We start from the raw sequence: 23463 nt of genomic DNA on the forward strand, positions 1-23463 counted from the left end.
TGCAGCTTCCTGATTCAAACAAGGTCGGAAGCAGGAGTGGCATCCACTTCTGAAGTGACTTGCCTCCAGAAACTCTGTGAACAGTGCTCAGGTCTTTTGTTCATAGGGTTGCTATGAGTCGTCTACAACTCGATGGCACTTAACAACAACAGTTCTAAAGACATCCTGGGTGGAAACACAGTGCCAAGAAAAGAACTGTGGAAGGAAATTCGCTCTTTAAGCTTAAGACTTAGGCCTATTTTAAGAAGATGGTGAAACTCAGCAGATGGTGAAATGTGCTGGTTGCTTCTGGCTACACCTGGTACACAGTGCCCTATGGGGTAGAGATGACTCTGCAGGTCTTTGTGACAAGGACTGACAAGCAGGAAGTCAGATCCACAGGTGGCAGACAGAACCAGGCCAGGGGAGTCATTTTCAAGGAAGCCACAGGCAGGAAACTCAGTGGAGTGCGTGTGAAGGTCATGAAAAGGCAGCCTTCAAGGATCTAACGAAAACTTACTGAGCATGAATGCCTGTAAGTGCCACCACCCTCCACACACCTCTGGGAGCTGTGCAATAGGAGAAAGACAGAGACTCAGAAGCACACCTGGATCAAGATGCTAGGTGCCTTCCTTCCACAGTGTCACTTCATCACCTTGTACTGAGTGCAGTGTTGTGCCACCTGCACAGGAGAAATGCTTACGCATAGAAAAGGATGGATTTGGAACTGAGAAGCATTGAATCGGGAACTGGCTCACTGCATGATTGTGAAGAGCCGTCTGTTTGACAGCTAATGTCATACGTGTTTGGAGATTCTTTCTTTTAAAATTTTCTGGTTTACTTTATGATACAGGAAGCATCAGTAGATGTAGAAGGGCACTCTTTGACATCCTCAGAAACTTTTAAGAATGTAAAGGATTTCTGAATTAAAAAGTTTGAGAACCATTGCTCTCTAAAACAAACAAAAAACAGGTGGCACTTGTCTATAATAGAACTCCAGGAGACTGGTTACCCTGGCGAGGACCCAGAGGAAGCCTGGGGGGTATTTGTCCTTTAGAGTGCTCTGTTTCCTGACATTTTCATAAACTTCATTAAAATTCTTTCCCCTTTTACCAATTTACATTGTCCTGATAAACACGTATATACATTTTATATATAAAAAAAAAGTATGGCTCTACACTTGTTTGTTACTTTTCAACTCCCCGATTAAAACAAGCTTGGAAGGAGGAGTGGCATCCACTTCCATAATAGCTTGACTCTGGAAACCCTGTGAACCTGGAGAGAGGATGAAAGGTACACAAGTGCTGAGGACTTTTGTTGATAGGCTCACTATGAAACAACAACAATATTCATATCTTTTAAATAATTATAGTCAAAATATCTGACTTTAAATAGATGTTATTTATGACCCATTGTTGTTGTGTATCAAGTCAGAACTGACCCATAGGTGACCCTCTAGCAAGTTTTCAGAGGCAGTTAATCACAGAGGAGATGCTCATCTTTCTCCCACGGAGCAGCTGGGAGACTCGAGCCACATGCCTTCAGGATTGCAGTGCAGCTTCTTGCCTTTAGGCCACCAGAGCTCCTTCATTAGCCGCTAGTACTTATTTACAAGTACAGAAATCACCAAGATCCTGCTTCTGAGGCAAGCTTTTTAGAAAAGCAGCTTTTCTAGTTTATCCTTTCCAGTCCTGTCCATTCATTTATTCTGCTGTCTTAACAATCCCTTCTAATAAAGGCACTTGCTCTGTCTCTAGGTGTAAAACAAAGGTGTATCCAGATTCTCTTCCGACGACAAGTGTGGTAATTGTGTTCCACAACGAGGCTTGGAGCACCCTCCTGCGAACTGTCCATAGTGTCATTAACCGCTCACCGCGACACATGCTAGAAGAGATCGTGCTGGTCGATGACGCCAGTGAACGAGGTAAACGTCAAATTAGAATGCCATTGATAAGCTGCACCTCCTGGGGCTGAGAGTTTGGACGGGGGGTGCGGGGAAGTTGCAATTATTGTTAACCTAATAATTTTGTACACTTCTAATTCAGCTTAAAAATATTTGTGGCATTTGTACTCCTTCACAAATGCAACAAATTATACCCTTCTTAAAACACAACTTCAATGAACATTTAATTTGTATAATTTTTTACTCTTGCTTTAAAAAGAAATAATGATATAGAATATAATTGTGCAGATCAGTGAGAAAGCGTGCATGATTTTGTTAGAATGTTCTCTCTGTGGGAAACGACAGCCCTTCCCGAGTTAATGGTGCGGGATTACATCTTGCTTTGAGTAATGAACTGAGAAACTTCATTTTATTTAGTTTGGAAGTATCTTTGACACCGCATGGAACTCTAGCTGGGTACACTTTAGTTCTCCAGATTCTTCCCAAGGTTTCCAATTCTAAGTTTCAGAAATAATCTATCGCTTGGTACCTAAAAGCAAGAAACTTAGAAAAGGTCCCTGAACCATGTTGTCAAGAATAACCAGTCCTTAGAAAAAGGCATTGTACTGGGAGAGGTAGAGAGTCAGAAAATGAGAGGAGGACCTTCAGCAGGATGGCTTGACCCAGCAGCTAGCAGTGGGCATGTCAGAAATTGTGAGGATAATGCAAGAAGGGCCGGTTCTGATCTCTTGTTCACAGGTGGCTGTTAGTTTATGTTGGTGCGATAGCACATAACAACAATATGATTCTCATAGTAATTCTTTCCAAAAGTTTTAGTTTTCCACAATTGTGTAGTTCTCTAAATGATTTCATAAAGCACTCTTTTGGGGGGGGAAAGATGCATAATATAATAGTATGCTGTAAGTAATTAAAAAAATACTCATCAGTAAAAACATCTGTTAAATCTGACGACCACCAACATTTCCCTAACAGTTGTTGTTGTTTTTTCTTTCCCATAATTCACTATAAATCATTATATCATTAGGCGCTCTGGTGGCCTAGTGGTAAAAAGCTGCACTGCAATTCTCAAGGTGTGAGTTTCAAATCCACCAGCGGCTGTGAGGCTAAAAGGAGAAGTCCTCCTGTGCGATTTACTGCCTCTGAAGACTTCTTGGAGGGCCAGCGATGAGTCAGTTCAACTCAGTGGCACACAACAACAAAAATACGTATCATTATTATTAGCGCTGTGTTAAGAATCCCTGGTGGTGCCGTGGGTTAAGAATTGTGCTTACTGAAAGGTTAGCAGTTCAGATCCACCAGCCCTTTTGCAGGAGAAAAATGTGAAAGTCTGCTCATGTAAAGATTTACAGCCTTCATAAACACTGTGAGGCAGTTCTGATCTGGCCTGTGGGGTCAAGATGAGTCAGAATTGACCTGATAGCAGTGGGCCTCATTTGTTGCTATGGTTTGTTCCTCCACGTACTGTGTTCCCTTAAGAACAATTTGCAGATAGTCACAGAAAAGAATTCCCTCTGGGATTTCGTTCCTTCTTTGACCAATTTAATACCATAATCATTTGTGAATAATCTACACATTAGTAACAATTTAGATCTTAGCTCCTTACCAGCTTATAAATACAAATGATAGAGATCTACCTTGTTTAAGAACCTTGTATTCTAATTAAGGATTACATGTATAAACACACAAAGTATTGAAATAAAAGTATGTAATACACCATATAATGAAATGCCAATGTGAATGCTAGCTATTGTAAATTAAGAATACCACACTTAAAGAAATAATTTCTGTTGATAATAAATTTGTCAGTCTCAGTGAATTTCTTTTCCCTTTAAGAAGATTAACTCCAGTTAATTTAAGTCATGATACATGCAAACATCTATCCTGCAAGTAATTTGTGTTTGGTTTACTTACTTCTATTCACTTAATTAAATATTTCTCAAGGAGAAATGTTTTCCTTCAGATAGAGGAAGTGCTTTCCATTTTCTCTTTTGGCTTGACTATCATTCTGTTGAGTGTTCAAGAGGTGTGTATGGACTAGTCTGTGTAGGAAACTGGCCTCATCAGAAAGAAACTTCTGCCTGAAACTCTAGAGTGATGAAAACTCATGCGTACCAGTTTTCTTTATCTAAAGCTGTAAGAGAAAACTGCTGCAGGGAGAAGTCTTATTTTCCTCCTCCACCTGCAGCTCTCAGTCACTCTCAGGATCCCTAGAGTCCTGCTCAGAGATTGGATTCTCCTTTATCGTCCCACCTGGGAAACCTCAGGTGTCCAGGTCCCCATTTCTGCTAGATAGGAGCCCCTGGGAATGGTGGTTTCATGATATAATTGCAGCCTTGTTATCCAGGTGGAGAATTGTCTCATCCCATTTTATTCAGCTTCGTTCTTCACTTTCTTGTTTAGATACTAATGGTTGGATACAAAGTACGCTTATTTTTCTATGTTATTTTTAAGAACATAACTATGCCTTCTATTTCTCCAGCTTTAATTTTTTCCTATATATGAAACACCCAGAGCACCATCATTTCTCATCCAGATGATAAAATAAAATAACTAGTTTAAGTAATCTTCTCCTAGCCACCCTCTCCTATTCCCATCTATCCACCAGGCTCTTAGAGTGAGCATTTAAACATAGGAATCTTACCGTGTTACTTGTCTAGGGTCCATGGTGTGTAAACTTTGTAGTTAAGAGCCTGACAAATAACCCACTCCACCAATAGCTACTATTTATTAAAGTATGAACTTTAATAATTACCCTGTAATTATCCTGTTTCACCAACGATGAGCACGAGGCTCAGCAGGGTTCAGGAAGTGTCTAATCTCTGTATAAACCCAAGGCTTGACCTCCTAACTGCTGTGCGCATTCCTTCACACATTGCTTTCGTGTTAAAGAATCTTTAATGAAAGACAGAGTTTAGACGAATCCCTAATTTATGTCAGGAGTTATATAATCATCTGCTCAGAGTCTTACTTTAAAGCTTAATTACAACCAATATATGCTGCCAACCAGAGATAATGACTATTGCTTCTCCAATTTTATACAAAAGGAAACAGAGGTTCATATTTAATGGCCCTCTAAATGCCTTGCTCTGCCTGCTACCCTTTAGAATTCTGACTAATAGTTCTCATATGTTGCTGGGAGCAGCGAACCTTCCCTGACCTTCACATTGACATTCATCCCCTGGCATTCACACTCCTACATAAGCTCCAGTTTCCTGATGCCTCTTGTTGTTGAATGCCATCCAGTCAGTTTTGACCATAGACAGGCAGCCCTATAGGACATGGTAGAATTACCTCATGAGGTTTTCAGGGCTGTAGCCAACTGTCCTGTCTTCCACCCACAGAGCAGCTGGTGGGACTAGACAGCAATTTTTTTTTTTCATTCGAAGCCAAATGCTTAACCATGGCATCACCTGAGCTCCTTGGGATCCATTTATAGGCCAATAAATTTTAACAACTTTCTAAAAAGATTCTGTCTTAATTTTAGGAGGGCTAGTACCATCTAGCACAATCTCTTAACCTCCCATGGCTTTATTTTGTGAGACACACATAGCTCTTATCTGATCCCCTTGGCACCCTTAGTCTCTATTTCTGTATCATCTGGCAGGAAGACACAACGATTGCATTAAAACATTAAAGATGCCAAGTAAATTTGTGAAATCACAATTTTTTTGAGCTGCCAGACCACAGAATCCTGCCGTTTTCTTTTTTATTTTGCTCATAGACAAAACAGTGTGTTTGTTATTGCTTTCAAAGATAGGAGACTCAGGAAATTGGGTTCATAAAAAAATACATTAGCTGTCCATTATTTTTTTTAAAAATAATAAACTCACTAAGGAACACAGTGATGCACCTAGCGTTGACTCTTCTGAATATGTACACTTAGACCATACCGCATACCTGCCCCATGAGACTCTCACCAAACTCTAAACATAAAGTGAATAATTAAAGTCACATCAGTTGGATCCTAGTCCAGAATTATTCTCTCTAGAGTTTTCTTCTACGATTTGTTCATTGCTATGACTGAAAAGAAGAGCATTGAAGTCAGACAGACAGGGTTTGAATCGCGTTGTCTGTCCTTAACCAGCTGTGTCACCTTGATCAAATTCTTTTAATATTCAGAGTCTTAGACTTTCATTTCCAAACACATAACCTCAAAGAGTTGTTATGAACATTAAGTGAGATAAAATATGTAAAGAGCTTTACCTACCATCGTGCTGAAGCCTGCTCAGAAAGACAGCAACTGTTGCTAAAATTCTGCTTTCCCCAGGTTGGCACGACACACTCCTTTCTATCCATATCAGGTTGTAGCTTTCTTTATCCTCAGACTTGGTGCTAAAAAGACATTCTAAAAACAAAACAGAGGTCATCAGGCAGGAGTTGTATTCCAGATATTTTTTAGATGTTCTTTTTGTCCCAGCTCCTAGGAAATACATGCCCAGAAAAGCCAATGGTCAGTCTCCTTTCTCTTTCATCATGTTCTTATCTCTGATTAATATTGAGTCTTACCAGGTCATACAGGCAAAACCCACTTCACTGCTCTCTGTCTGTCTTCCTTATATAGGAAGTCCTTTGCATCCCCACTCTCAGTATTTAAAGAGTCTCTTCTTTATGCATGCATCAGAATCTCTCTAGCCTTCCCGTTGTTAGAGTCCCACACAACAAAGCTAGTTATAGAAGTTTAGTAGTTCAGTCTCAAGTACATCTTTTCCTAGAGAGAGGATCTTCCTATCTCATATGCCAAGACTGATTGAGAAGATATTTAGCCATAACACCACCAATAAGTCCTTTGACATAAACTCCATGTTGTTGTGCACCATCAGCTCAGAACCAACCCATAGCTGACCCTCCAGCAGGTTTTCACAGGTAGTAAATTGAATGGGAAGAGATTGCCCATCCTTCTCCCATGGAGCAGCTGATGGATTCAAACCAAATGCCTTTCTTTGGGATTGTAACACGGCTTTTTCCCACTAGGCCACCAAAGCTCCCCAAGGTAACCCAACTTGAAAAATATATTCCATTTTCTTTGAGGACTGAGACTTTTCTACCTTTCAAAATCAGTTAAGTAATTTGAGCATTACTTGACATGAATGAAAAAATGGGCTTTACCGTCAGACTCAGGTTTGCATCTTGGACCCACCACCATAGCTAATGATTTCATACACTCTGCTCATTTTTGTGTTGTCTCTTCCCCCACCCCCTTATCATTCCTTTTCTCTTTTCTGCATCAGCGTCCTTTCCCTCTTCAAATGTAAACTTCTCTGTTGTGGCTCTCTGTTCTGTATTTCTCTTCTGAATTTTACTTCACTTCTTGTCTTCTGATAAAAGAACTGTATTGAAAGACTGTAATAACCTTTAGACAATTTATTTTTTCTACTTCTGAAAAAATTTTTTAATTTCCTAAATTCTAATAGCCCTTACATAATCTATGCCTTCTGACTGTTGATGTCTGGATTTAATTTGTTTAACTTTCTTTCCATTCCTCATCATTAAGTATTGTTAGAAAAAGAAGCATTGAGTCAGACAGAGTTACCCATAAAAATGCGGTAATGTGACTATTCTTGTTTGAACCGGAGCAGGGTAATAATGTAGAGACAGCTCCATTACATGTTCTCAGGAAACAAAAAAGCTTCTTTATAAAGAAATGAGTTGTGAATCAACCTTACTGAAAGTGTTACTAAATATATGTTGGATGAATACTGCAAATCAAAATTACTTTACATCCGTGTAGCCTTTAGTCACACTTTTCCCCCATGATATTTATTTGTTGGTTTTGTTAATTTTTCAGACTTCTTGAAAAGACCTCTGGAGAGTTATGTGAAAAAGTTGAAAGTGCCCGTTCATGTAATTCGAATGGAGCAGCGTTCCGGATTGATTCGGGCAAGATTAAAAGGAGCTGCTGTTTCTAAAGGTCAAGTGATCACCTTCTTAGATGCGCACTGTGAGTGCACAGTGGGGTGGCTGGAGCCTCTCCTCGCCAGAATCAAGCATGACAGGTAATTTTCTGGAGTGTGTGAATTTGTTCGCTGCATTTTTGCTGAACTATAATATGGTAAATGTTCCATTATATAGTGCTGATGTAACACAAATACAAGAGGATGGCGTTAACAAATGTATTCTCTAGTCATTTAAGGAGCCAAAGTTTTGATTCAGTGCGGCAGCTGTAGAAATCTTTCTGCTCTTTTGGCTCTTGGGGAAAGTCCTGTCTCTTTTTTTACTCTAGGGACCCAGTGCTGCTTGGAGATCTCCATGTGTCTTGGCATTAATCTCCCCCTGGGTCTAGGAGGTTCTCAGTGCAGGGACCCTAGACCTAAGGATGTGCTCAATTCCCCATCTTCTTTCTTGATAATGAAGTTCCTCACCTCTCTACTCACTTCTCTCTCCCTTTATCTCTTGTAAGATAAACCCTGTAACTCAACCATAGATGGTACTCTAGGTCTGATGTAACTCAAGATAAGATATATCTCTCCCTAATCCCACCTCATTAACATAAAAAGCATAACCTAAGCCATGGGAAAGTCTGCTGTTAGGGACCTCTCCAAAGTACTGGAGAGCAATGGTGTCTCTCTGGAGACTAAGGTGCATCTGATACAGGCCATGGTCTTCGCAATCACTTGTTATGCATCAGAGAGTTGGACAATGACCAAGGAGGATAGAAGGAGAATTGATGCCTTTGAGCTGTGATGCTGGAAAAGAGTATTGAGAATACCATGGACTGCTAGGAAAACAAACAGATTTGTCCTGGAAAGGGTTAAATCGGGTGGCTCCTTGAAGGCAAGGATTCTGAGGCTCCGTCTAACATACTTTGGACATGTTGTGAGGAGAGACCGGTCCTTGGAGAAGGACATCATGCTTGGGAGGGTGGAGGGACGGCGCAGGAGAGGAAGGCCCTCTATGAGGTGGATTGATTCAGTGACTGGGATAATTGGGATGGGAGTGTCAGAGACAGTGTGATTGGCACAGGACAGAGCGGAGCTTAGGGCTGTTGTACATAGGGTCACTATGAGTCGTAAGCGACTCGACGGCACATAACAACAACAAAAACAAATCCTCATTAACAAAGTCCTCTTGCTTAACTCATAAGAACCCTCTATCAGATTTCTCAGACTATATTAATTTACATGAAGAGATTGCTGTCTTTCTTCCGAACTGTGCTTGGTGAACTCAAACTGTTGACCTTTTAGGTAGCAACATGGCACTATGCCACTACGTACCTAGAGGGCAGGATACACAACACGTAAAATAGATCACAGAATGGAAAACAGATGCATCAAATGACCAAATGAGGACAGCTATATAATACTAGAAATCTTGATTTAACCAAGTTGACATATTTTTAGGTCGTGGGGGGTTATGGAGCAGGCAGTGCCACACATACTGGACTGCATATAGTAATTTACTAATTTTTTTTTTTAGTAAATACAAAATTGGTTTCTTCCAAATTACCTTTAAAATACCTGTAAAGAGCTTTGTTGTTGTTAAGTGCTGTCAAGTCATAGACAACTCCTAGTGACCCTATGAATGAAAAACCTGAACATTTGTATAACTTTCATCGTTCTCCAAGTTCATAGAGTTTCCAGAGGCAAGGTATTTTGGAAATGGATGCCATTCCTGCTTCCAACCTTGTTTTAATCAGAGAGCTCCGCCAAACACTGTCCATCATGGGTAACCATTATCCCATTTTACACATCAGTATCACAGCAATTATAAATTGCCTCTGTACAGCAAATGGGCAGACCAGTGCTATACCACTTGGAAGAATGTTTGACCAAAACAATTAAAACCAGGCTTGAAGGCTGCAGATTAAAAATCACCCGTCTTTACATTGGTAGCATAACTTTCTATCCACTAGGCCTTCAGAGCTCTCTATATTGTTGTTGTTGTTAAATGCCTTTTTAAATAGGAGGCCAAATAAAATCAACTCACACCCAATGGCGAGTAAACATTCTACCCTAGGCCTCCCCAGAAGCAGAAAACAAACCTCTGTATAATCTGACTGCTCTGGAAGACTTCCAACCTGGATTCTAGCCTTAATGAGCATTAGAAACGAAATATGAGCGAAAAACATGTTCTAAACTCGGAAGGAATGTTCAGAACTGTCTTGTGAAGGAAGGGGAATTAAGATGTATGTGCCCTCTTCATTAAAGTGGAGTAGAGCAGATTAACCATGAACTTGAAAAAGCTAGGTTGAAAGCCTTTGCCTGTCCCTCTTCTCTAAGCTTGGGAGCAGGCAGAGGCTTGCTGTGCTCTGTTAGCTCATTTCCTCACTATCCACACGGGTTTTGGTTTGTAGCAGAGCAAAAAGTGGGAACAGGTAGAGAGAACCACAGTGTATCCAAAATGCATACTTGTAGCCAGGAAAATGCTATATTCTCATATAAGAAAGGGAGAACATTGAGAGCAATAAATGCAAGTGGTGGTAGGTTGGTTGGTTTGTGGATAGGTTTTGTTTTGGGTGGTTCTAGTTTCTTGTATATCATACTTTGCAAAGAATGACTCTTTTAAAAAATTTTTTTTTATTTTGGTTTGCTTACAAAGTTCATATACATTGTGTTTCACACTATTTTTTATTCACATTGTGTTTCATTCACATGCTTAATGGTTTTTTGGGGGTTTTTTTATGCATAATGTTTTATAAAATTAATCACCATTGGACCTTGCCCATCATCACCCTGTCTTTTCAGGTCCCCACTGGGTCTTTCCCATTTCTGTAACCCTCCTCCCTTCACCCACCAGACTGTGCAACCCTGTGGTTTCACCCCTACCTATGCTCACCCCTCTGCTCCCACACCTCCCCGCCTTGGGTCCTCATACAAGGAAATTAGACCTGAGACACAAACAGAGATCTCCACCAGGGTTGCTAGCAGCGTTACCCCCATCACAAGAACACAGAAATGGCCCAAATATCCAACCACAACTGAATGGATTGAAAATTTAAGTACACTTACAGTGGAATATGATATAGTACTCAGGAGTAACAATTTTGAAAAATACTGCATAACTTGGAAAGACTGGAGAGCATTATGATGAGTGATCTAATCCAGTCTCATAAGGACAAATACTGCATGAGACTATTATTGTAAAAAATAGAAGGATAATTCTAATTACTCTTTAAGTCTGACTTAGTTTTCACTCCTCAGAGGGGCCGTTAACTTCATTTTATTAGACCTGTATCAGCTGGATTTCTGTTTGTCATCACATGGAAGCTAGAGGTTGTTAATGGCCATTGAACATTATTGTTTAGATTTCAAGAGGGATGAACTCTCTATAGTCATTGGAGTGTCAGGGAGCTAGAGCCAGTGCATATGTCTTCTTCCTTGGTAGCAAATGCTGGAATTGCATCTCTTTTTTCAAAAGATGAATCATTTTGGGGCCAGTGAGAAGACATGACAGCTTTTGGAAGGAGAACATTACATTGAAGAAGCAAAAGAATAGACTGTGTCTATAAATTGCCTCTATAAATAAAACATTCCTGGCTTAAGAAGTATCTGCTTATGTAAAAGTAATACATGACCTTTATGAAACAAGAACCTGCACCTGTAGAGAAAAAGCGTGTGGTGTGATGACAGACGTGTGGTAAGGAAATTGGTTGGAATAATAACGACAGAAACATCCCATCTTGACTACATGGTAGAATAGCTATCCTGAATAATTTTGCCAACTAAAAAAGCTAACATGCTGGAAAAAATATACAATTCATTTTTAAATGCATCGTTGAGTTGGCACAAAAGTATGAAATTTATAAATCTCAAGACAAAATGAGAGCAAATGCAGTCCCAAAATCAGTGCCTGCTTTAACCTTGAAGCTAATCCAAGGGGACCTGGATTTGACAGTGAAGATAGAGGAGAGAAATAAAGCCTGGAGTCTGTGATGCAGCAAAATTGTTGGTGAACAATGGAAAAAGCTGGAATCACTTTTGCCTATTGCAGTGTGAAAATGAAAAATAAATTCCACCCATTGAAAGGACCAGCAAGAAGCTTGTCTATTTCACTCCTGGTCGTGAGTATAACATGTTCCCTAAGTTTGTAAACAGAATGTAGGAAAAGAGGAGTTCACTGAAACTCATTTTAGAGGATATTACAATCATGATAAGAAAATCTGATGGAAACTACAAAGACAACCGCAGGCCAGATCTGCACAAGAAAACTCATAGAAAAGATCTTACAAAATCGGAAACAGAATACAGAATATCCATGTATTTTCATTGTAGTATATCATGACTAATAGGACTTCGTTACAGGAATGCAAGTTTTGTTTAGTATTAGAAAACCTGGTTATGCACTATAATACAACCCATTCATGTATGTATTTTTGAAAACTTGTAATTAAATGCCTCTCATTAAATGCCATCTGTGAACAACCCCCAACTCTGGCAATGTAGATCATAGGCTGCCGCACCGCTAATTCAAAGGAGTCTGTATCTACCAGCGGCTCTCAGGAAGTGCAATGAGCAGTTTAATCTTCCTTTATTTTACAGCTTCAGAAACCCAATGGAGGGTTGGTTCTGACTTAGTAAGAGAGAGTATCAGACTTTATGGTGAGAGACTGGATACTTTTCCTCTAAGATTGTTGTTGTTGTTGTTGTTGTTAAGTACCATTGAGTCACAGGCGACTCATAGCGACCCTATGAAGGAGAGTTCCTCGACACTTGGGTGCCTTTCATCCCCTTTCCAGGTTCATAGGGTTTCTGGAGGCAAGCTATTACGGAAGTAGACTCCACTCCTCCTTCCAATTCTTCTAAGATAAGGAACAAATAAAGGATGTCTGTTCTCATCACTTCTATTCATTTTTTTAAAAATTTGTATTATTCTTCTATTGATTCATTACAAATTATCACAAATTTTGCAGCTTAAAAGAAACATCACCTCCGGAAATTCTATGACCTTAGAGAAACTATGAAAGTTATACGTGTTCAAGACTTTCACTCATAGGGTCGCTATGAGTCATCTTTGACTTGACAGCACTTAACAATGACAACAACAACTTATCAGAGTTGTGTGGGTGATTGTTGTTAGATGCTTTTGAGTTGACTATGACTCATCGTGACCCAGTGAACAACAGATTGAAACATTTTCTTAACCTGCACCAAGCTCAAGGCCATTGCTGCAGTCATTGTGTCAGTCCATTGAGATTCTTCCTCACTTACACTGATCCCCTACTTTTCCAAAGCTGACATCTTTTAACAACAAGATTCTTAACTCAGGATCTTACAAGATCAAGATAATTGACCACTTTGGGCTTTTATCCTGGATAATCTAAGGGTAATTACTTCCATCTCATTCTAGGGTCTGACAGAATGAGTTCCCGGTGGTTGAGGACTGAAGTCCCTCTTTTCTAATTGTCAGCTCGGCTCTGCCTTCACCTTTAAAAGACTGCCAGTATTTTTTTTTTCAGCTCTGTATTTTTATTGTTGTTGTTGTTATGTGCCGTCGAGTCGTTTCTGACTCATAGCGACCCCATGCACAACAGCCCTAAACCCTGCTCTATCCTGCGCCAACCACACTGCCTCTGACACACCCATCCCGATTACCCCAGTCACCGAATCAATCCATCTCATAGAGGGTCTTCTCCCCTCCCTCAACCCTCCCAAGCATGATGTCCCTCTCCAAGGACCCATCCCTCCTGGCAACATGTCCAAAGTATGTCAGACGAAGCCCCAGAGTCCTTGCCTCCAAGGAGTAGCTTGGTTTAATCCTCTCCAAGATAAATCTGTTTGTTTTCCTGGCAGTCCAGGGTACATTCAGTACTCTTCTCCAGCACCACAGCTCAAAGGCATCCACTCTCCTTCTGTCCTCCCTAGTCATTGTCCAACTCTCTGATGCATAACAAGCGATTGCAAATACCATGGCCTGTATCAGGCGCACCTTAGTCTCCAGAGAGACACTGTTGCTCTTGAGTACTTTAGAGAGGTCCCTAACAGCAGACTTTCCCATCGCGATACGCTTTTTGATTTCCTGACTGCTGGTGCCAAGAGTGTTGACTGTGGAGCCGAGCAAACTGAAGCTGTGAACAATCTCAATCTCTTCGTCATCCATCCTGACGCTGCCAATTGGTCCAGTGGTGAGAATCTTTGTCTTCTTGACATTGAGCCTCAGTCCATACAGAAGGCTGCAGTCCTTGACCCTTTGCAGCAAGTGCATGAGGTCCTCCTCTGTTTCAGCAAGCAGGGTTGTGTCATCTGCATAATGGAGATTGTTAATAGAACTTCCATCAATCCTGATGCCACAATTCTCCTCATAGAGCCCAGCCTCTCGGGTAATCTGCTCTGCATACATGTTGAAAAGGTATGGAGACAGGATGCATCCCTGGTGTACACCCTTCCCAATTTTGAACCATGCAGTGTTACCCTGCTCTCTTCTGACTACTGCCTCTTGGTCCAAGTATAGGTTTCGTATTAGCATAATTAAATGTTCTGGGATTACCATTCTTCTCAGAGTCAGCCACAGTTTGTTATGATCCACACAGTCAAATGCCTTTGCATAATCAATGAAACACAGATAGACATTCTTCTGGTATTCTCTGCTTTCAGCCAAGATCCATTAGTATGCATATAATAATTCGTATACATTGCTTTCCATTCGTGTACATCGTAGGGGATGTGTGTGTCACATTTTCCTTCATTGACATTATGGACTATGCCCATCATTACCACCATTACCCACCAATGGTCCCCACTGGCTCTTTCCCATTTCCTTTACACTTCTCCCTCTGCTCTGTATTCATTTTTATAGTAACAGTTTTATCTGGGCAGTTAGACAAGAAAAGTAACTAAAAGGTGTTCACATTGGAAAGAAAGCAGTAAAACCACTCTTAGACGTCTTGGTTTCGTGTATGGAAGATCCTGATAAACCTACTTTTTAAAAAACACATTCAACCAAAAACTAGAACTCAGCAAATTCAGAAAGGTTATAGGATACAAGATGAGTATATGAGTATTAGTTGTATGTCTATACACTTGGAATTAACATTCAAAAAATAAAATTAAAACTATCCCATTCACAGTAGCTTCAAAAAGGAACACATAGTTGGGAATCGATTTTAACAAAAAAAAAGTGTAAACCTATACTCTGAAAACAACAGCAACAACAAATTAAAACTTATACTCTGAAAACAACAACAACAAATTAAATAGAAGACTATCCCATTTTTATGAAGTGGAAGACTTGATGTTTGTGGTAATAAATGGCCCCGAGCAGATAAAGCATTTATTTGGCTAAGTGTTTCTTACAGTCATATGTGTTAGGTGTGGGTTGCTTTTGATTCTGCTTGAAGTCGTTCTCATTCTGAAATGGTACTTGAGAAGTGAAAAGGAAAAGAACAGTGGCAGGTAGTGAAAGCAATGGCGCCTTACTAACATCTTCTGAAATACTGTGTCCTAGGTTGTGTCTAATCACGTTCCGTTGGCCAGAGATGGTCACAAGATCAAACTTGATTTCACCATGGAAAGCAAAGTGTCATTGTCTTAACAGAATTAAGTTGGGAATGAGATTGTAATTTAGAAATAAATATAAGAAGACGACAACGCCCACCCCTCCAGGGCATCTCTGGCACCGGTGTTTCAGATTGTCCATTTGCGTGGTGCCTTTGAGAATTTTCATGTCCCCAGGCAGGCAGTGTACCGTATTAACAGTAATGTTCCAGATGATGAGACATATACTTTGTCAAGATCTGTGAAGGGACCAAGATTTTATCTTACTTACAAGCTAATAGTGACAGTTTCCTGGCCACTGCCCAAAGATTTGAGATGCTTCCATGAGAGACAAAGGTGTGTGTTTGTTTATTTTGGCACAGCGAGTACCATGAGCGGGTGCTCAGGATTGCCTTGCCCGTAATCCCACAGGAACTACTCAGAGCCACTCAAGCGGGGATGCCGTGCTCACAGTGGTTTATAGTATCACAAAGCTTAGGCGATGCGAAGCTTTTAGGCCATGGGCTGAGCACACACCTGCCTGACTTCTGCCCCCGAGAAGAGTTCCTGGACTCTAGAGGCATCCTTGAGACTCTAGTCCAGGAACACACAAGCCTGCAGTACCTCCCTTAACAGCATAGTCTGCAGAAACAGGAAAACATCTCTTCTGATTTTAAAGATGATATACCAGTTTAAAGATAGAGTTAACCTGCTTTGATAATGAGTATGGTTGCAGAGACTTCTAATGAACTAGGGCCAACCTAACCCAGCAATATAAGGCCTGATAATTTTATGATAATTAGTTTTTCCAACAAGAATGGTTTTTATATTTAAAAAAGCACCGTATTCAATATATTGCACCAGGACAATCTGTGAAATAAGGAAAAGCATGAAGTCGTTTTAGTAGAACCTTAAAAGATCCTGGAAATTGAAGTTAATCTTCCTGGTCAAGAACTCAGAGGAAATCATCACTTCCTTATTATTTGAAAGAATATCCCATATCATGCTGTGTTGTAAATACCAGAGGAATTTCCACAAAAGAAAAAAAACAACAACAAACCAACACAGGAACAATATGCTATTCACTATCAGCACTCTTGTTTAATCCAGAATGTTCTAGTCAATACGTTAAGTAGCAAGGAGGCTTAGAACTATTGGAGAGGGAAAAGCAAAATAATAGTTTTTATCTGTAAGTGCATTTGCTCACTTGTGCTAGAATGTTAATGTTTATGCTATAGTGAATTATAGATGATTTTCCCCTCTTTTTCTACACAATCCTACTATAAGCTTTTTCTAGTAATCAAGCATTAAATTTTGAATGGAAAAAGAAACAAACATAAAACCAAAAATACTTATTTGTAATTGTAACAAAAGAGGTAAATGCTATTTAAATGTGTTGTGGCTAATGCTTGATTCACCTTTAAGTTATAAGGGGATCTCTGGTGGCCTAGTGGTAAGAAGTTGTGCTGCAGTCCCAAAGGCACTCAGTTTGAATCCACCAGCTGCTCCATGGGAGAAGGATGGAGAGTCTCCTCCTGTGTTGTTTATGCCTCTGAAAACCCGCTGAAGGGTCTGCTGAAGGGTCCACTGTGGGTCAGTTCTGACTTGACAACACACAACAACAACAACACAGGTTATAAGGGTGAAAAGAATCAGGATAATAATTAAGAGCACAGACTAGTGAAAAAAAATCCTCCTCTCCCATGTAATAGCTGTATGCTTTGGGCAAGCCATTCTTTGTACCTCAGACTGTTCATCAACAATAAGTAATCCTACCATTTCTTTATAAGACAAGAACATTTAAGTAATCATATCTAAAGGTCTTCCCCCCATTATTGTTCACTAATGTTTCTCTTTCTGTTTTACAAGTTTATAATTTCCTCTTGCACTCCTGTTTTCGCAACCTCCACAGTTCTGTGGTTCCTAACAGTTTATGCATAATGACACTTGGTGAAAGGTTTTTCATATCAGAAGCTAGTTGTCTTATCTCACAGTGTAGTAAACTTGGGGGCTGGCACTTGTCAAGTTATTTGATAGCCCTCAATAAATGCCAAGTTACAGAAACGTGACAGATGCTCATTGGATGCATGAGACTGTTTTTCACTCCTTAGCTCTGATGTGTTGAAATAATTTACTTCAACTATCATTTTTAAGCCAACACTGAACAAATTTTCAGGCTCTGAGTATGTGCTGATAAAGTAATTCCTTCTCTAAGACAGTGACTGCCTTGGTGTAGATCCAAAAGACTTCTGTATAGTTGGGATTTTTTTTTCAATGCTCTTTGGGTTTACATGAAGCAGAAACCACTCATGTTAACCACAGGAAAGAAAAGAGCAAATATCTTGGAAAGTTCCATATCAGTTGGAGCTAGACCTAGGTCGTCATCAGGGACTGAGGCAGCTCCAGACCCCAGGGCCCGAGGCCACCTTCTCACTATCTTGGGCTGTAACATGCTGTCATTTTGGAGTTTGGGGCATGCCAGTCTTTGCATTTGATGTGCTACACACACCCACGGAGCTCAACCTTAGCATCACGGTCAGTTCATTGTTTGTTCCAAGCCTCAGGATGCCTATGGTTGGACTGCCTTTGATTAGATGGCCATTCTTGGTCTTATCAGTTGGATGGGAGAGGATTTTATATACTGTGGAATAATACAGCTGCCTGGAGACGTGTCTTTTCAGTAAAGGCAGTGAGTAGTAAGTCTGCTTTCTCTGCGAGGCACTGTGATTATGTAAAGCTGCTAGCTGTTCTAGATTTTTTTTCCCCCAATCAGTGCTGATAGAAAATTTTACAAATGTATAGTCAATTTATATGAAGAAGTACCAATTGAAGGAGAAATCAGCTTTTAAAAAATTAGTAAAGACAAATCTAAAAAAAAATTTTTGTGACATTATCATTATTATATTAGCAAAAAGTGTAATGAAATAGCATCCAGAGTGGGTAGCATCATGAGGATATGGTAGCTAGCAACATACACATTTTTATATAACACTTCAGTAGAACAATGAAGAATGCCATCAAAAAGCTCCTTTCGTCATAGTCTCACTCCTAGAAGTTTATTGTTAAAGCAAAAGTGAAATGCTGTGTATAGAAATATGTTAGCTGTAACATCTTAATAGCAAGAAATTTTTAAAATGTAAACATAAAAAAATTGCTATTTAAATACCTTGAAGTGCTAATTTGGAAAACTGTAGAACTATTTTAAGTCTTTTTCTATCTGGCAAGTATGTAAAGCTAGGACTATAAAAAGGTATGGATAGAAGTCAAGAAATCTGTTATTATACCAGCTTGGGAGAATGTAGCAATTTTTTTCACCATCTTCTTTAACAGCTTAGAATGCATTTTTTAAAAATATTGTACTGTTGTTAATGTAGTTGTTTCACAGGATTTTTTAAAAAAATTTTTTTATTTGCTTCCATGATTCTAGGAGAACTGTAGTGTGTCCTATCATTGATGTAATCAGCGACGACACTTTTGAGTACATGGCAGGCTCAGATATGACCTACGGTGGGTTCAACTGGAAGCTCAATTTTCGCTGGTATCCTGTTCCCCAAAGAGAAATGGACAGAAGGAAAGGGGATCGAACTCTTCCTGTGAGGTAATTAATTTGTCAAATGCTTTTCCTAATAAGTTCTTAGCAGAAGATTGTAAAAAAAAAGTAGGGATGACATCAAATAACAAATACATCTTGAGAAAGGTGAAGTACTTGATATATAACTAAGAGTCATTTTTCACATATCAGTGTTTTAAAGAAAGATCCCTCCTTCTCACCAGCTAGTAAAAGTATGAATTCCCATGTCTATATCTCTAGTATACATGAGGAAAGACATGTGTGTTTTTTTGAGCTCTGACCTAGTCCTTAGGGAGTTGTGCTGGTAACCCAAAGTGCATGACGCTTTGCCGGTTCAAATCCACCAGGGGCTCCAAGGGAAGCAGACGGATAAGCTCCTGTGTGATTGACAGCCTCAGAAACCCGGTAGGGCATCTGCTGTGAGTCAGTTCCAAATTCATTGGCAGTGAGTGAGTGAATAAAATGAACAAAAGTTTGCAAATTAAGTCAGTTTTATGTTTTAATTTGTTTAAAGATAGATAATACTAAGCTTAAATTGATTACTTCCTAATTAATTAAAGTGTCATTATAAGAAAATATTTCCTCAGACTGGATCATTTTAGTAGAATGGGAAATTCTTAAGTTTGGGTCTATAGTATCTCAGTGATGTTTACTGAATGGAAAACTTAAAAAGCTGTTTCAAAATATAAATAACTAGAATTAACACAGAGTATACAAGAAAGTTTTGTTAAACTTTTTCCTTTGCTCTATACTTGGTTATTGATAGATGAAAGTATTCCTTCACTGATAGATGAAAGTATTCCTTCTTTTCAGAACCTTTGAATTGAGGCCTTAACATATTCTGAGCCATCTTTGGATTTATACCAATTTATTCCTGCTTTTGTTAGTAATTAGGAGTTCCCTCAGAGCCAGTCTGCAATGTTCTTTTCACTCTTTTGTGGGATCCCCAGCTCTACATTTGCTTAAGTTCGAGGCCATCATGGTAAAATTGACATGAGCTTTCACTAACCGTACACCCTTTCCCCTAGCGTCCTGTGTCCTCTCCTGTTAGAAAGGTCCTATCCTCTCATTAGCCTACAGTTCAGTACACCATCTAAGACATAGGTGCATCTAGAGGACATGCTGAGTGAACCAAATCAGACACAAAAAGACAGATACTGATTAAGACCCTTGTTAGAACAAGTTAAAGAGAGGTTGCACACAAAATCATTCTTGAATGGTTACCAGGGTTGGAAAGGGAAGGAAAAAGGAATGAAAATTAGCAAACAGATAGTATACCAGCAAGCTAAGAGGTACTGAGTTGATTCCAGCCCATAACAGCCCTCCGCTGGGTGTCTGCAGCTGTAAACCTTTACGGGACTAGAAGGTCCATATTTCTCCCATATTTCTTGGTGGATTTGAACAGCTGACCTCACGATTAGCAGCCTGACAGATTACACACTACACCATCAGGGCTCTTTGAGTAGATAACAGGCACACATTAAAATAAGTGAAGGGAAGGGGAGCTCTGGTGGCCTAGTGGCAAGGAGTTGCAACTACAATCCCAGAGGCGAACGGTTCGAATCCACCAGATTCTCTGCCGGGTAAGGAGGGACAATCTCCTCCTGTACCAGTCAGATCTGATTTGACCATACACGCACACACAAAAAAAAAATTAAAAAAATAAGTGAAGGGAAAGGCAGTATTCACTAAGAGGGTGATGAGCATAGCATAACTAAAGAAAGGGAAGACAGAGATAAAAAAGTATTAATGGAAATCAATTGCAAGGAAGAAGTGAGGAAAGTGTTATATTATGGGAATAGAAATTAACACTATAGAACAGAATGTCTGTGGATGGTTGGATAAAAAATTAATTTGCTTTGTATACCTTCACTTAAATCACAGTTTTAAAAAATAAACCTAAAATACGCTGGGGTTTTTTGGGTTTTTTGTTTTGTTTTTGTTTTTTTAAAAAAGGTAGTTCAAGAGGGAAGCTCTTTCAGGACCTAACAAACAAGGAAGTTACCACAGGTGGGAAGAGTGAGGAACAGACCAGAAACTGTGACAGGAGGAATGCCCAGCAGAAAATGTGAGGGTGTCACTGGGGGTGGATCAAATCCATGGAATATAAATACCTACAGCCCCTGTGAGCCTGCAAAAGCATCTGACAAATATCTGAGTTTGCATTTTATTCTCTAGTTGCTGTTCCATTCTGTCTGGTCAACTCTGACTCCTAGCAAAGTCTGTGTACAACACATCTAAACCTTGCACGACTTTGCACTGCCTTCACGATCTCTTCTCTGCTCTCATTTTCTGCCACTACATCAAACGACAGGGAGCTCTGGTTGCGTAGTGGTAATGAATTGCACTGCCAGCACAAAGGTGCACAGTTCAAGTCTGTCTGCTGCTCTGTGGGAGACGGCTGGGCAGTCTGTTCCTGTACAGACCCTGAAAACCACTGGTTGGTTCTGACTTGACAGTACACAACAACAACAAATAGCGAACAGTATTCAACTACTATTCATGCAATTTTCGAAGTCCTGTTATTTCTGAAGCCAGTCCTGCTTCCTCATCTGTCTCAACTTGGAAATTCTTTTGATACCTGTGTACCTATAAATTGATGCATCTGGTATCTGAAATACCAGTAGCATAGCTCCCAAAATCAGAACAACACACAGACTATCACAGTACAACAGACCGGCAGCCGGGTGGTGGAGGGTTATACTACTATTAAAAGCAAATGAAACACTTTCAATTTAGAATGATTTCTTCTATTGACAGTATAATACTATGATTGACTTTCAGAACACCTACAATGGCAGGAGGCCTTTTTTCAATAGACAGAGATTATTTCCAGGAAATTGGAACATATGATGCTGGAATGGATATTTGGGGAGGAGAAAACCTAGAAATTTCCTTTAGGGTAAGTTCCTTTTGAAAAAGAAACACCTATTTAACCTTAAATATATATATATGAATGTGAGAGTGTATATATATAAGCATATATCATGTGATAAAGCTTCATCTCACATACTTTGGCATGTTGCTAGGAAAGGCTATTCCTTGGAGAGGGACATCATGTTTGGAAAAGTGAAAAGGCAGCAAAAGAGAGGAAGACCCTCTGCCGGGTGGATTGACACAGGGTTTGCTGCAGTGGGCTCTAATGTGTCAGCAAGTATGAGAATGGAGCAGGATAGGAGAGGATTCAGATCATAAGGTCACTGTGTGCCCAACTCGATGACACCTAACAACAACATATATAGATAGATGTTTTGATTATTTATGTTATTGTTAAAAGTTAAATTTAATAGTTTAATTTGACTTCAGAGACTTTATAGCACCTTTAGACCCAAAAATTATTCCTTTAAGTGAAATTGAGTATGAAAAGAAATTAATTTTTATTTTTCTGAGATTGCTAATTATGTATAGATAATCTGCATCTTTGTATCACTGACAGCCTTGGTGATGCTATTAAGGATTCATTTCAAGCTATGTAAGCAAATTATTCCATTTTTAAAAGTAATGATCCAGCTGTCAAACTTGCTAGTAGAAATTTCCTAGTCAGTTTTATTCATTTCTACTATCTTAAAAGGAAGTCTACCATTAAACAAAAAATACATATAATTTTTATTTAGCTATTTTGCATTTACAACTGAAAAACATAATTTCATATTCTGTAAAATATTTTGCACTGCCAATATGAACATACTTTTCTTACACAAAACTTGGATACTTTACCACATTTGTATTTTTCAAGACAAATAATTTAAAAATTGCTCCAAATTAGTTTAGACTGGAAGAAATCCATTATTTGTTCCCATTCTAAGAAAAAAGATGATGAAAAAGAACACAGACATTGTTGAACATATCATTTACTGTCACATGCAAGTAAAATCTTGCTGAAAATTATTTAAAAATGGCTGAAACAGTACATTGACAGATTATTGCAAGAAATTCAAGCTGGTTCAGAAGAGACCACGGCATGAGGGAAATTATAGTTGATGTCAGATGGATCTTGGCTGAAAGCAGAGAGTATCAGAAAGATATTTATGTTTTATTGACTGTGTGGATCATAACAAACTATGGATAACATTGAGACCAAGGAGTTGTTCAAACAGAGCAAAGGCACACTGCATGGTTTAAAATCAGGAAAGGTGTAGGTCAGACTTGTATCTTATTCATTCTTGTAGGCTAAGCACATCATTCAAGAAACTGAACTCTTTGAAGATAAATGTGGCATCAGGATTAGAGGAAGGCTCATCAACAACCTGATTTATGCAGATGATAACAACCTTGCTTGCATAAAGTGAAAAAGGAATTAAGCACTTAGCACAGAAGATAAAAGACTACAGCCTCCTTCTACATCTCAACATTAGAAAAAAAAAAAACAAAAATCTTCACCAATAATCAATAGGCAATGTCATAATAAATGGAGAAAAGAGTAAAATAGTCAGTGATTTCATTATACTTGGATCCATAATCAACACCCATGGCACCAGCAATTCAGAAATCAAAAGAAGTGTGGCTTTTGTGAGTTTTGCTAGTGGAGTATCGATTTTGTTGACCTTTTCAAAGAACCAACTCCTAGTTTTGTTGATAGTTTCAATTGTTTTTCTGTTTTCTAT

At 39.3% G+C, this 23463-nt stretch overlaps 1 protein-coding gene across 2 annotated transcripts in view; it reads left to right on the top strand.

Annotated features, from left to right (window-relative positions):
• Window positions 1-23463, top strand: part of GALNT1 (UDP-N-acetyl-alpha-D-galactosamine:polypeptide N-acetylgalactosaminyltransferase 1 (GalNAc-T1)) — a 59870-nt gene that overhangs the window by 17544 nt on the left and 18863 nt on the right. For both annotated transcript variants that reach the window (XM_006889185.1, XM_006889186.1), the window contains exons 3-6: window positions 1737-1903; window positions 7668-7875; window positions 18716-18886; window positions 21644-21761. In XM_006889185.1, coding sequence (XP_006889247.1) covers window positions 1737-1903; window positions 7668-7875; window positions 18716-18886; window positions 21644-21761 — 664 coding nt within the window. The remainder of the gene's footprint in view (window positions 1-1736; window positions 1904-7667; window positions 7876-18715; window positions 18887-21643; window positions 21762-23463) is intronic.

The sequence above is a fragment of the Elephantulus edwardii genome, unplaced genomic scaffold, assembly GCF_000299155.1.
Source record: "Elephantulus edwardii isolate Elephantulus edwardi_28Jun2011 unplaced genomic scaffold, EleEdw1.0 scaffold00076, whole genome shotgun sequence".
In the NCBI taxonomy this organism is placed as follows: domain Eukaryota; kingdom Metazoa; phylum Chordata; class Mammalia; order Macroscelidea; family Macroscelididae; genus Elephantulus; species Elephantulus edwardii.